Source organism: Sander vitreus, chromosome 18, assembly GCF_031162955.1.
Source record: "Sander vitreus isolate 19-12246 chromosome 18, sanVit1, whole genome shotgun sequence".
NCBI classification, from domain to species: domain Eukaryota; kingdom Metazoa; phylum Chordata; class Actinopteri; order Perciformes; family Percidae; genus Sander; species Sander vitreus.
This window is the reverse complement of record NC_135872.1, coordinates 3,638,337-3,651,385: the sequence shown is the minus strand read 5'-3', so window position 1 is coordinate 3,651,385 and position 13,049 is coordinate 3,638,337. Positions and strand designations below refer to the sequence as shown.

The window sequence follows — 13,049 nt, the reverse complement described above, 5'->3', positions numbered from 1 at the left end:
CTCAGCTTCTAGGCGCCGCTGCATCACCTCCTCTACAGCTGGAGAGTTTGCTTCTGCGTTTGTGGGCTCACAGTTTTATGCAAAGAATGGTCTGGTATCTCCCTACCTCTGCTCCGACAGATGTTTCAAACAGTACATGTGAGAATTTTCTCTGTTATTTTATTGACAAAGTTGCATCTGTCAGGCAAAACGCCAGTGCTAATTTCAATGTGTTTGTACCTGCTGCTCCTGTGCACTCTGCTGTGTTTGGGGAATTTAAGTCAGTTTCTCTGACATTGCTAACTGAGGTAGTGCAACACATGAAACCGACCAACTGTCCTTTAGACATTGTTCCTGCCAGGATAGTGAAGGAGGCTTTTAATAGCGCCATTGGGTACTTGTCTTAGTTTAGGTTCTGTCCCAGCTGCTTTTAAACATGCTGTGGTCAGGCCCCTACTTAAGAAGCCTCAGCTTGACCCCACAGTATTGTCCAATTTTAGACCAGTTTCACATCTGCCTTTTCTGTCAAAGGTTTTGGAAAAAGTTGTTTTTATACAGTTACAAGCCTTTTTGCAACTAAACTGTGTGTTTGAAAAATTTCAATCTGGTTTTAGATCACGTCATAGCACTGAGTCTGCACTGCTTAGAGTGCACAATGATATTGCCTTGTCTGTAGATGCCGGGAATCCGGCTGTTTCTCACAGCGGCGTTTGATACAGTGGATTATGCAGTCCTCCTCTCTCGCCTTGATCAGTGTGTAGGCATCCGAGGCTCAGTACTTACATGGTTTAGATCATATTTGACAAATGGAAGCTTCTCTGTCATGATTGGTGACTTATCCTCATCAACTGCTCCTCTCTCCTGTGGGGTACCCCAGGGTTCTATTGTTGGCCCCATCCTGTTTTCCTTATATATGTTGCCTTTAGGGGCTATTATAGGAAAACATAACCTGTCTTTTCATTGTTATGCAGATGATTTACAAATGTATTTGCCTATGAAACCGAATGACCGTGTCGCACTAGACTCCCTGCTTAGCTGTATTAATGATATTAAGTTGTGGCTTTCACAAAACTTTCTTCATTTGAATGAAGCTAAAACTGAGTGTATCGTCTTTAGTACTTCAGGTATGCCTAACGGTCCAGCTGTGAGTTTGGGAGCCCTGGCTTCATACCTTAAGCCAGCTGTCAACAATCTGGGGGTTACTTTTGATTGCAACATGAAATTAGATAAGCAAATCAGCAATGTTGTTAGAATGAGCTTTTTCCAGCTTCGTCTCCTGGCTAAAGTTAGTAGTGGTGTGACAATTTCCCCTTTCCTATTTATATGTAACCTTTTCTGATTTTATTGTTTCTATGTGTCATTCTTTTTATTGTATGATATGTTATATGATGTGTGTTTTAGTCTTGGTTTCTGATGTGAAGCATTACCTTTTGGTTACTGTAAAGTGCTATATAAATAAATGTTGATTGATTGATATCGTGCAGCCCTGGTAGGCCTTAACGATTCGGGGAAAAAATATGAATCAAAATTTTTTTTTCTCACAAAGTGTAATGTTTATTGCACACGTGAACCATGACAAAACAAAACAAATTGGCAGTACCAAACACAGATTTTTGGCACCTATAGCACATTGCGCATCACCACAAGCCTGTAAACACAGAGGCTTCAATGAACAAAGAAAATAAAGTACATTCTGGCCATTTAAGTACAGTAGGCTACCAAAAATAGTGACATATAACACATTGAACTAAATATGGCCCTGATACAGACTCTATCTGAACTCCTGGAACATGTCTTAACATAATTAAAAAACGTATCTAAACATTGATGCTTTTGTATTTTTAGTTCAAATTCAATTTAAGACTTTTAAATGTGTTATTTTCTCGATTAGTTGTTTGGTCTCTAAAATGTCAAAAAATGTGGATCAGTGTTTCCCAAAAAGTCCAAGATGACGTCCTCAAATGTCTTGTTTTGTCCACAACTCAAAGATATTCAGTTTACTGTCACAGAGGAGAGAACATATTCACATTTAAGAAGCTGGAATCACAGAATATTTCACTTTTTTTTCATAGAAGTGACTCAAACCGATTCATCAATTATCAAAATAGTTGGCGATTAATTGAATAGTTGACAACTAATCGATTAATCGATTGCAGCTCTCAAATAAAGATGTTGAATTTTCAATATTAGCTGTTTACATTAAAAAAATCAAGACAACTGAGTCTTATCTGAATTCAAATGCTCACATTTTATCTCCATTTATGACTCCAGATTCAGTCGTCGTTGTAAACTTTATGATGTGTTTTATACGACAGTTTCTTGACCCCCCCAACAAGAGCTCCTTCAAACCGAGCGATCGACAAACACAGAGACGGTAGATAAAGTTGGAGTTTTGCTGTAATATTGGGCCGAATCTTAACTTTTATGAACAATTGAGCCTATCACAGTTGTGATGAATGTGAGGGGTGAAACCGGGGGAGCTTCTGTGTGCAGGACTGTCTGTCTGAATCCAGAGTGATCCCGAGCAGAGGTGTGGTGAGGCGGCAGGATGATGTTAACTCTGATGGATCAGCAGAAAGAGTCAATAAGTCCGTGTTGACTCAGCAGCTCTGTTTGCTGTCAAACCTGAATGGATCATAACAGAGACGACTTTCACTGAAACTGCTGAAAGGAAAACTCTGTCTGGGTATCGTTTACTCACGTGCATAGTACCTGTCATTAGGGTTCAGGGTTCGACGTCAAGGTTTTTGTTCACTTAAGTAAATACAAATTCTACTTGCCCAAAGTCAAGTGTTACTGACCCATATACAATTTTATTTTTCTCGAGGAAAAACGTCAAAAAAATGTAAATAAAAACTGCAAAAAAAAACCCCCCAGCATTCAAATCAAATGATTTATGATACAATGACACCCGAACGGGCAAGTGGGTTGTTATATTTACTTGCCCGACGTGGTGTTTAACTTGCCGCGGGCCATCGGGCAACCCTTTATTGTTGAACCCTGCAGGCATTCAAATCACCATGACGATGACACCCGAACGGGCAAGTGGGTGTAACGATACATCGATCTGGATCGATATATCGATAAAATCCTCAACGTTCCGATATCATCGAAGCAAAGTGGAAATATGGATACATATCGTCATCTTTAAGATGCGTCCACTTTATATTTATTATTATTATTATATTTTTATATATATATATATATAGAGAGAGAGATATCATATTTTTTTTTTTTTTTTAAAGAGTAGTTTGTTTTTTTATTTAAATGTCTGGAATATCTGAGCTCTTAGATATTGACCAATCATATTTAAGTTGCTTTTTGTAAATAATTATTTTGAATGTAACTGATTGCGTGAAACGGGCTTCTGTATCGTCTCGTATCGGTCGCAGGCCCCTGAGTTGAATCATATCATGGCAGACTTTGTGATATCAGTAAATATCGTATCATTATCCAAAGAATCGATATAGTATTGTATCGTGATAAAACGTGTAATTTGTCATCTTCTTCCTCCCTGGCTGTGCCCTGTAAATAGTTTTTTTTTAATGCCGTTACTAAAACCCAAACAACTTAAAGAGAGCACAGGAATGCTTTATGGAAGTCTTTCCTGTTTCCTTGGTGTCCCCTGTCAGAGTGTTGCGTTTATAACTCTGTCTAATCTCTCTCTCACGTATATAGTACTTGTCATCTTCTTCCTCCTTGTTCCCTAGATGTTTTCTAATGCCTATTTATTTTTTTCTGCATTATTGTGTAGGTTTATTATTAAAGTGCCCTTTAAATCCCTGAGTCTCTGACATTTCTTTCATCATCTTAAACCCGAGACACACCAAGCCGATAATCGGCCGTCGGACAGTCTGGCGAGGTCGGTGTCTCGAGTCTGTTTGGTGTGTTCCGTGCCGTCGTCCGTCCGAGGGACTATCGGCCTTCATTTTGGCCAATTTGACATGTTGAATCAGAAGGCGGGCACTGTTGGCAGTCGGACTCAAATGACCCATCTGATTGGTAGAGTGCTAACCCAGAGAGCAGAGTAGCTAATGGGGATCCTAATAAAATCAAAAATCAAAACCCGGAAACGGGGAGCAGGATGAGTCTCTCAGAATCTGACGAAAATCTTTTAAACTGACCTTTGTTGATCTGAAATGAAGACAGATTCAGCAACTGCACGGCCTATTTCTCTCTTCATATGTTTTCAGAAACACGTTTCGGTGAACTATTTTAGTACAATATGAGATCGTATTCTGAACGAGCCGCCATGACAGTCTGGCTGTGAATTTCTGAAGAAACCAGACCCACGTGACGCGTTTGTCCAATCAGCTGCCGGTTTTCATTTTTGGGTGACAATACAGATTAGCGCCGCCTGCTGTTATGGAGGCGTATTACGTCTCGTCGCTTTGGTGTGTTCTGAGGCACTTTTTGACCAACTCGGGGACACTGATCAGTCCAACTGCCGAGGGTCGGCCATCTGGTCGGTGTGTCACAACCTTTAGATATGAAACATGAACCTTTCCCAGTTTAAAAAGCTTGCTGATTCCCGTTACTGACTACGGGAATAGCCATGGCGTAGGTTAGGTAATACATCATCTTTTCCTTGCTTCACTTGGAAGTAGATGGTAGTTTCTGAGTCACTTTATTCTAATGCCTATTTAATTCTGTCAATAAAACCTAAACAACCGTTATGAAAGCACAGGAATGCTTAAGTGTTCCCTTGGTGTCCTATCTCAGTGTGTTGTGTCTCCGTCTGTCCCCTCAGGGCTGGACGACAGCCTGCAGCCGTACATCCCGTCCTTCCAGCAGCAGCAGGTGGACGGGGAGAAGCTGCTCAGGATGTCCCACCAGGAGCTGCTGTCTCTGGGCATGGCGCGGGTCGGACACCAGGAGCTGGTGCTGGAGGCTGTGGATCTGCTCTGCGCTCTGGTCAGTCACACACTTCATCGTTGTCAGGGTTCTTTCCTCAGGATGAGTATAATCTATATCCATGACCTTTTACTTCCAGGATTTGCTCCGTTGCCGCCGGAAATTGTGCTGTATGCCTTTTTGGCCGGATGTCCGTTACCTTCTTCTTTCTTTGTGTTGTAATTCTAACCTCTGGTGGATTTCTGAGGGCTATGGTTAACTGCTCCTCAGATCTCTGCAGGGTAAATCCAGACAGCTAGCTAGACTATCTGTCCAATCTGAGTTTTCTGTTGAACGACTAAAACAACTTTTTAATGTACACATGTTATGTATATATGTATATTTTGCTGCGGCACCGTGGCTCCGTGCGGCGCTTAGCTTCGCCCAAGAGGATTGTGATTGGTTTAAGAAATGCCAATAAACCAGAGCACGTTTTCCTCCCATCATGGAATACTCTGTGGACTAGCCAGACCCTCCTCCTCCACAGCGCTGTGAAGGAAGGTCTGGCAATGCGAGACTAATGTCTAATGTTGCTCAGTGAGTGAGCTGTAGGCCACAACTCTTTTAGGACTGTATTTGTTTACTTTTTGGCCAACTTGCACTTTGTAATGTAAAGCTGAATTAGCTATTAGCAGTTCCTGTTTGGGCTGTAACCACAAAGACAGACAACTATTATTGGATTACTTTTGATACTGAGGAAATTCCCAAACATGAGGATTATGAGCTGGGCCACACAGAATCTGCGGAGGCAGAATTCCGCAGAACTTTCCGCAGATTTAAAACAAATTACCTCTATGGGCTGGGCTCACCTGACGAGCATGGTTTCGCTAACAGTCAACAACCGACAAACGGCCAAAGAAACTTAGAGTTCTGTTCTGTTCTGTTGGTCACGTGCTGAGATGTAGAAAGTTATTTTAAGTCCTGTACCAAACCCAAACATCTGTGTTCTGTTACACCCCAAATAAATATTCGAAGCAGCTTCACACACTCGTGACCTCAAGTTGCAGCGAGTTATCTGAATTGTTTAGACTTCAGAAGCCACGAGAAATGCTGTAACACCAGTAACCTGCAGTCCGCATGGTCACGTTATACCCAGAGCAACGTAAAGGGGCGTTCCCCCTTTCCCCCAAACATCTCCTCATCATCCGCGAGCTGCCTGTCCCCTGAACACACTGTAAAAAAAACGCTCAGACAGCCCAGGCTCCACAAATGGCAACAACAACAAATTGTGCCAACCTGCACCACCAAACATAACAAACAGTGTTCCAGCGTTCCAGCCCATAACCGACAAGAAGGATTTGGGGGTGGGGGTTGGGGGGGGGTTAGTGCGCGGAAGCACGGAAGGGAGGGGCGAGCTAGTCTTGTTTTATTTGAAAATATTTCGAACGTCAACAAGAAGTGCCGTCACCCAACATCGCTTAGAGCACCTTTAACCCTCTGAGGTCTAAGGACAGTTTTAGATATCTTCTTGAACTCTCCTTGTAAGTATATTTCCATATAACCAGATCTGAAGAAGACACAGTAGGGTCGAAACGTTGCATTTATATTAAATATGGGAGTTTAAAGCAGTGTTGCGGACATTAAATTTTTTCCTCATGTGAGGAGGTTCCCAAAAAAGATGCTAGAATGAATAGCTGTGGATGTGGGGAGGGGCCCATAGAAAATGCCTTTCTGCAGGGCCCAGAATGTTATGCTACGCCCCTGTCCATGTCTATCACATCTGATAGCAGTGGTTTATACCAGTCCTGCTTCTCATGCCAGAGAATGTGCTGATGTAAATAAAATACACTCTGTTCAATCTTTATCAGATCTGGCGACATGCCCACACTGCTGGTTTTAATACTTCCACACTGTAAAAGAAAAAGAAACGTGGCAAAGGTTTCTGCAGAGAAAAGATTTTGTTTTTGTTCGAAACAAATTGTACAAAGTAAAAAAAAAAAAAAAAGGTTTGGAAACCAAATGATGTTTCCAAACTGTGTTTTAAGACGGGGAAAAATGGTACAATCCTAAAATCCCTCAAACCAACTAGATTGTCTGAAATCACTGTGAAGTCTGTGACAGATTCTCTTTAAACGTGAGAAGAAATTAGAACATGAATTAACACATTTTAGACTGACACAAGTACACTTTGGCAGTCTGCTGTGAAATTACTATATTTTCACAAAATGACCAAAGTTGAGAAATGAGGAATGCAATTTTAAGATGCAGTATTTGACCTCAGCTGAAGAAAACAGCCAAACATTTCAGAGTTCTTGTTAACAGATAACGTGTTTGCCTGCAGACACAGCCCCTCAGTCAGCTGTTTATGAGCTCTGACTGTCTGTGTCACAGTGAAAAGGAGGATTTACAGTCAGTGCCGAGGTTTAATGGTGCAACTGAACTGAATGGGATCCAGCCGCCTTTTTAAATGGAGCCTGACAGTCTGCTGTCACCGCTGACAAAATAAAAGGGACCACAGAGACGGTTATCACACATACTTCTACTGTTTACAGTGTTACAAAAGCTTTGGGAAATCAGTTATTCTTACATCCATCAATATCAACTTTACTCCAGTCCAGGGTAGTTAAAGGCAGATTATCTGACAGATAATCTTTGTGTCTACATATTTGTTTATAACAAGGGAAAATCCCTTAAAAAATCTGGACTAGCTTGACAAGCCAGACCCACATCAAGATGTTGGGTCTGGGAACTCTCCATTGGCAGGGCTCAATCCGAGGGGCGGGATAAACGGTTGTCTTTCAAATTCCCTCTGCGCGCAATAGGATAGTTCTACAACCAGGCAGAGCAACGAAGAAGGTAGCAGAGCTAGTTGATAGATTAAACTTTTGCCGTATCCGGTCGGCAAAACTCCAAACACATCTTCCTTTTTTAAGAACGACTTCAGTGCTTAACTCCAAGTCTTCCAGAGTCGCGGCCAAAGCCGATTCCAAAGACCGCTGTTCGCCAGCAGCAGCAGCCATCTTCTTTGTTTTCTAGTAGCAGGGAATCATAGATATATATATACAGGGAATTCACGCGGAACCGTCGCAACTCTGCCGTCATTATGTTAAGCCCGCCCACTGACTCTATACACGATGTGATTGGCCCGGCTAAAGTTTGTTTTTTCCAGCTCACAAGCCAACGGAGAGTTGCTAGACTGACCCTGGCTGCAAATTACATTTGCTGCCGCTAGGGTGCGTCTAGATTTCTAGGTTAAATCTGGACATGAGCAGATGCAGACTGCTACACTGTAAACCTTTTTAATGTGAATTTACAGCCTGTTTTACAGGATCATACTGTAAATGACAATGCATTCTGGGAGAAAATAATAATATTACAGCACTACTTGCGAATGTTACAGATTACAGGTATTTACTGTTAATACCATTGCATCTTGGGAAAATAAAGGAAAAGGCGGGAATCAACTGCGGCCAGTATATTACTGTACTTGCAGTCAAATAATACGGTAAGAAACTGTATGTCTATTCACAGTAAAATACAGTATGCTTACTCAATAAACAGTAGTTTATTGGCAAAGCTGCTGCCAGTTTATAACTGTAAACAGTGTAGGGAATTAGGATCCTTAAATACCTAAAACTGCTTTGGAAATGTGGAATAGTCAGTTCAACAGGGAGGACAAGGATTTTCTTTTTTTTGTGTGGGATTTTCCTGAAAGTTGTCATTTAATCAGTACTGTAAGTGAATAATGTGCTAATGGGGCGAGATAAGTTTGTGTCTGATATGACTCAGCTTGTTAGAAAATAAAACGGTGACATTATCTTGAAGTAAAGCAGATCGACTCAAGCTGACGGTCCTCTGGTTCTTACTGTGCTGTGTGTGTGTGTGTGTGTGTGTGTGTGTGTAGCCAGTGTCTGTAGTTCAGTTTAGGTCAGTGGTTCCCAGCTGATCCAGTAAGTAGGTAAGTAAGTAAAGCTCTATTCATACAGGACTAGTATTGCCAGGTGACCTCATGTGATTTAGAAATTACCCCCCAGCGTCTGTATTTCATTTAAATTCACACGGGAGGAGTGAAGTCTGTACTTTACTCAGATTTACAGTGGCACTCATAAGTTTATGAACCCATGCTAAAGTTGACTAAAAAGAGGAATAAAAAAATCCATCCATCCATCCATCCATCTTCATCCGCTTATCCGGGGTCGGGTCGCGGGGGTAGCAGCTCCAGCAGGGGACCCCAAACTTCCCTTTCCCGGGCCACATTAACCAGCTCCGACTGGGGGATCCCGAGGCGTTCCCAGGCCAGGTTAGAGATATAATCCCTCCACCTAGTCCTGGGTCTCCCCCGAGGCCTCCTCCCAGCTGGACGTGCCTGGAACACCTCCCTAGGGAGGAGCCCAGGGGGCATCCTTACCAGATGCCCGAACCACCTCAACTGGCTCCTTTCGACGCAAAGGAGCAGCGGCTCTACTCCGAGCTCCTCACGGATAACTGAGCTTCTCACCCTATCTCTAAGGGAGACGCCAGCTACCCTCCTGAGGAAACCCATTTCGGCCGCTTGTACCCTGGATCTTGTTCTTTCGGTCATGACCCAGCCTTCATGACCATAGGTGAGGGTAGGAACAAAAACTGACCGGTAGATTGAGAGCTTTGCCTTCTGGCTCAGCTCTCTTTTCGTCACAACGGTGCGATAAATTGAATGTAATACCGCACCTGCTGTGCCGATTCTCCGACCAATCTCCCGCTCCATTGTCCCCTCACTCGCGAACAAGACCCCAAGGTACTTGAACTCCTTCACTTGGGGTAAGGACTCATTCCCTACCTGGAGAAGGCACTCCTGCTGAGAACCATGGCCTCCGATTTAGAGGTGCTGATCCTCATCCCAGCCGCTTCACACTCGGCTGCAAACCGATCCAGTGAGTGCTGAAGGTCACAGGCCGATGATGCCATCAGGACCACATCATCTGCAAAAAGCAGCGATGAGATCCCCAGCACACCGAACTGCAACCCCGACTACGCCTCGATATCCTGTCCATAAATACTACAAACAGGATTGGTGACAAAGCGCAGCCCTGGCGGAGGCCAACTCTCACCTGAAACGAGTCCGACTTACTGCCGAGAACCCGGACACAGCTCTCGCTTTGGTCGTACAGAGATTGGATGGCCCTGAGAAGGGACCCCCTCACCCTGTACTCCCGCAGCACCTCCCACAGTATCTCCCGGGGCACCCGGTCATACGCCTTCTCCAGATCCACAAAACACATGTAGACTGGTTGGGCATACTCCCAGGCTCCCTCCAGGATCCTTGCGAGAGTAAAGATCTGGTCCGTTGTTCCACGACCAGGACGGAATCCGCATTGTTCCTCTTCAACCTGAGATTCGACTATCGACCGAACCCTCCTTTCCAGCACCTTGGAGTAGACTTTACCGGGGAGGCTGAGAAGTGTGATTAAAAAAATCATCTTTTAGAAATTGATCTTAATGCCTTAATTAAAAAAAATGAGGAAAAAGCCAACCTTTAAGGACACCAATTTTCTTTGTGAATGAATAATGTATCGTAGATAAATAAATAAATGTTCTTTCTTAAAATACAGGGGGCATAAGTAAGTTCAATTCCATTTTATTTATAGTATCAAATCATAACAAGAGTTATCTCAGGACACTTTACAGATAGAGTAGGTCTAGACCACACTCTATAATTTACAAAGACCCAACAATTCCAGTAATTCCCCCAAGAGCAAGCATTTAGTGCGACAGTGGCGAGGAAAGACTTCATTTAGGCAGAAACTTGGGACAGACCCAGACTCTTGGTAGGCGATGAGTAAGTACACCCCTATGTTAAATTCCCATAGAGGCAGGCAGACTTTTATTTTGAAAGGCCAGTTATTTCATGGATCCTGATACAGGTCCCTTGGCCTTTGGAATTAAAATAGCCACATCATCACATACCCTTCACCATACCTAGAGATGGGCATGGGGTACTTTCCATAAGATCATCTCTTAATGCAAATCAAACCAGCTATTAGGGTAACTGAAATAAAACCATGCCAATCTCTAGGTATGGTGAAGGGGATGTGATGATGTGGGGGGGGGGCTATTTTAATTCCAAAGGCCAAGGGAACTTTATCAGGATGCATAGTATCCTGGATATGCAACATTATGGGCGCCTGGGTGGCTCACCTGGTGGGACGCGCGCCCATGTATAGAGGTTCACTCCTCAACGCAGCGGCCATGGGTTCAGCCCTGACCTGCGGCCCTTTGCTGCATGTCATTCCCCCTCTCGACCATGAAATACGGTAGGTAATTTGCAGTGGAACTTTATACTTGACAAATTACAGACATGGCATATTCGCACGGGAATAAGATCACAGGCGACCTCCGTAGTTATTACACATTACTAATGGTCCCCAGGTAACGCTAGTCCCGTGTAAATAGGGCTGATCTCAGTCATGTGTATTTATAAAGCACTTTACACAGACATACTGTATGTCATAAAGTGCTTTACAGGGGCAAACGCAAGAACACAATCAGTAAGACACAATAATATTTAAAGTGCAGACAAGGTGCAGACAGGTCAACCAAACGCCTGTCTAAACAGGTATGTCTATCTGATTTTTAAAAGAATCCACAGGAACAACAGACATTCAATAATTACCAAATAGCCTACAGGTTAAAGGCCATGAAAACAATGACCAATGTCCTACCTAAACACAACAAATTCTCCCAAAAATGACCAGTTTTGGTAATTTATTTCACATTTCTGTATTAGCGTTTTTAAATCAACTGTCTTATATTTAGGGAGTACTTATCAGTTTCTCCTTCTGTTCATACACATGCTCTCCTTCCTTCCTTCTTTGTTCTATTCGTTCCTCTTTTAAAAACGCCAGTTCACCATCACGTCCAACCCAGGCCCCCAGGAATTACACACCGGTCTTTGAAGCAAATTGATTATAGCGGCCAAACGGTATAATTGCAACTCTCGGCTTGTCACTTGATGTCCCCAAAAATACTTTTTCCCATAGATTTAAATGGCGAAAGATGTCTGGAAATCAGTGGATACATTTTTTTTTTTAGCGTCACGCCCCCGCGAAATGACTCATTTCACGATTAGAATTTGAACCACTGGGTCCGATAACCTTCGCAGTGTTTTCCCTAGGTTTGTGGAAGACTTGGGTGCACTTATTTTGCAGGGGGGTTTAGGGGTCCTCCCTCAAGCAGATGTTAGGTTTTTTCAATAAAAAAAAATAAGCAATTGCACGTCATGTTGGACCCTTATTATCATTATTAACATATCTGTGTCTAAAATGTTGGAAAAGCTATAGCAGATAAATAACACTCAAAAAGCTTAAAGACAAAACTTGCTAAAGAAGTCTACTGGGGACTGGCTACAATCATCAGATCTGAGAAAAGTCAGTCAGTTAGTTTTGATGCTCACATTCATTTTACATTCAATCAGCTTAGGTGGTGCCAAATACGGCTTGGGTGCTGCACCTAAGCCTTATAATGGTATGGAAAACCCTGCATTAGGAAAGTCTAGAAGACCCGAACGATTGAATCATTTAAACCTCATTCAAGTTAGCGGAGCACTAAACCAGAAGTAGCCGACTCGGCCGGCAGAGGTCTCTATTGCGCCTGCTCTATGGGCCACACAGTGCGGAAGCAGCGCAGATTAGAGCTGTAATCAGGCCTTAAAAGTTAGGTCTTAGATCTTCAGCTCTAGCACAGATCATCCGGGTCATTTTTGGCTTCATGAAGGCTTCATGCGGCAGTTAGCATCTCTCATAGGAAGGAACGGGGCTCCACATCGAACGCTGTATCCAGTTCTAATTATGTGTGCAATTATTACATGTATGGTCCAACTCAGATTGTTGAGGGTTGTAAAGAGAACTTGGCTGAGAATCGTTGACTCAAGATCGAAAGTTGGAGTTGAAAAACCTGAACTTTACTCATCTGTGACAAAATATCCTAAACTCAAGGTTAATTTGCTAGCTTTTTCCAAGGCTTTGGCTCTCCCTCAGCGACTGGAAGTCCTTAATGAGACCCAAGTACAGAACATGGACATGACATCAGACCGGACAGAGTCACAGATAGATCTTTCATCAGCAGCAGCTCAAGTGATTCAGGGAGAGTTTTCCTGTCTGACTCAATAGAAGGTCAAGGGACGTTCCTATTTTTTTCTTTTTGCAGCACAGAGCTGAGTTCACTGTTCTCTGGTGTAGAGCAGGAAACAGATGTGACCCCTC

The 13,049-nt window shown here is 43.0% G+C and overlaps 1 protein-coding gene across 1 annotated transcript in view; it reads left to right on the top strand.

The window, feature by feature from the left end:
- LOC144532989 (connector enhancer of kinase suppressor of ras 3-like) overlaps positions 1-13,049 on the top strand; it is a 59,007-nt gene that overhangs the window by 21,499 nt on the left and 24,459 nt on the right. Inside the window, exon 2 of the mRNA XM_078273984.1 lies at positions 4,730-4,893. Within this exon, the coding sequence (XP_078130110.1) occupies positions 4,730-4,893 (164 nt within the window). The remainder of the gene's footprint in view (positions 1-4,729; positions 4,894-13,049) is intronic.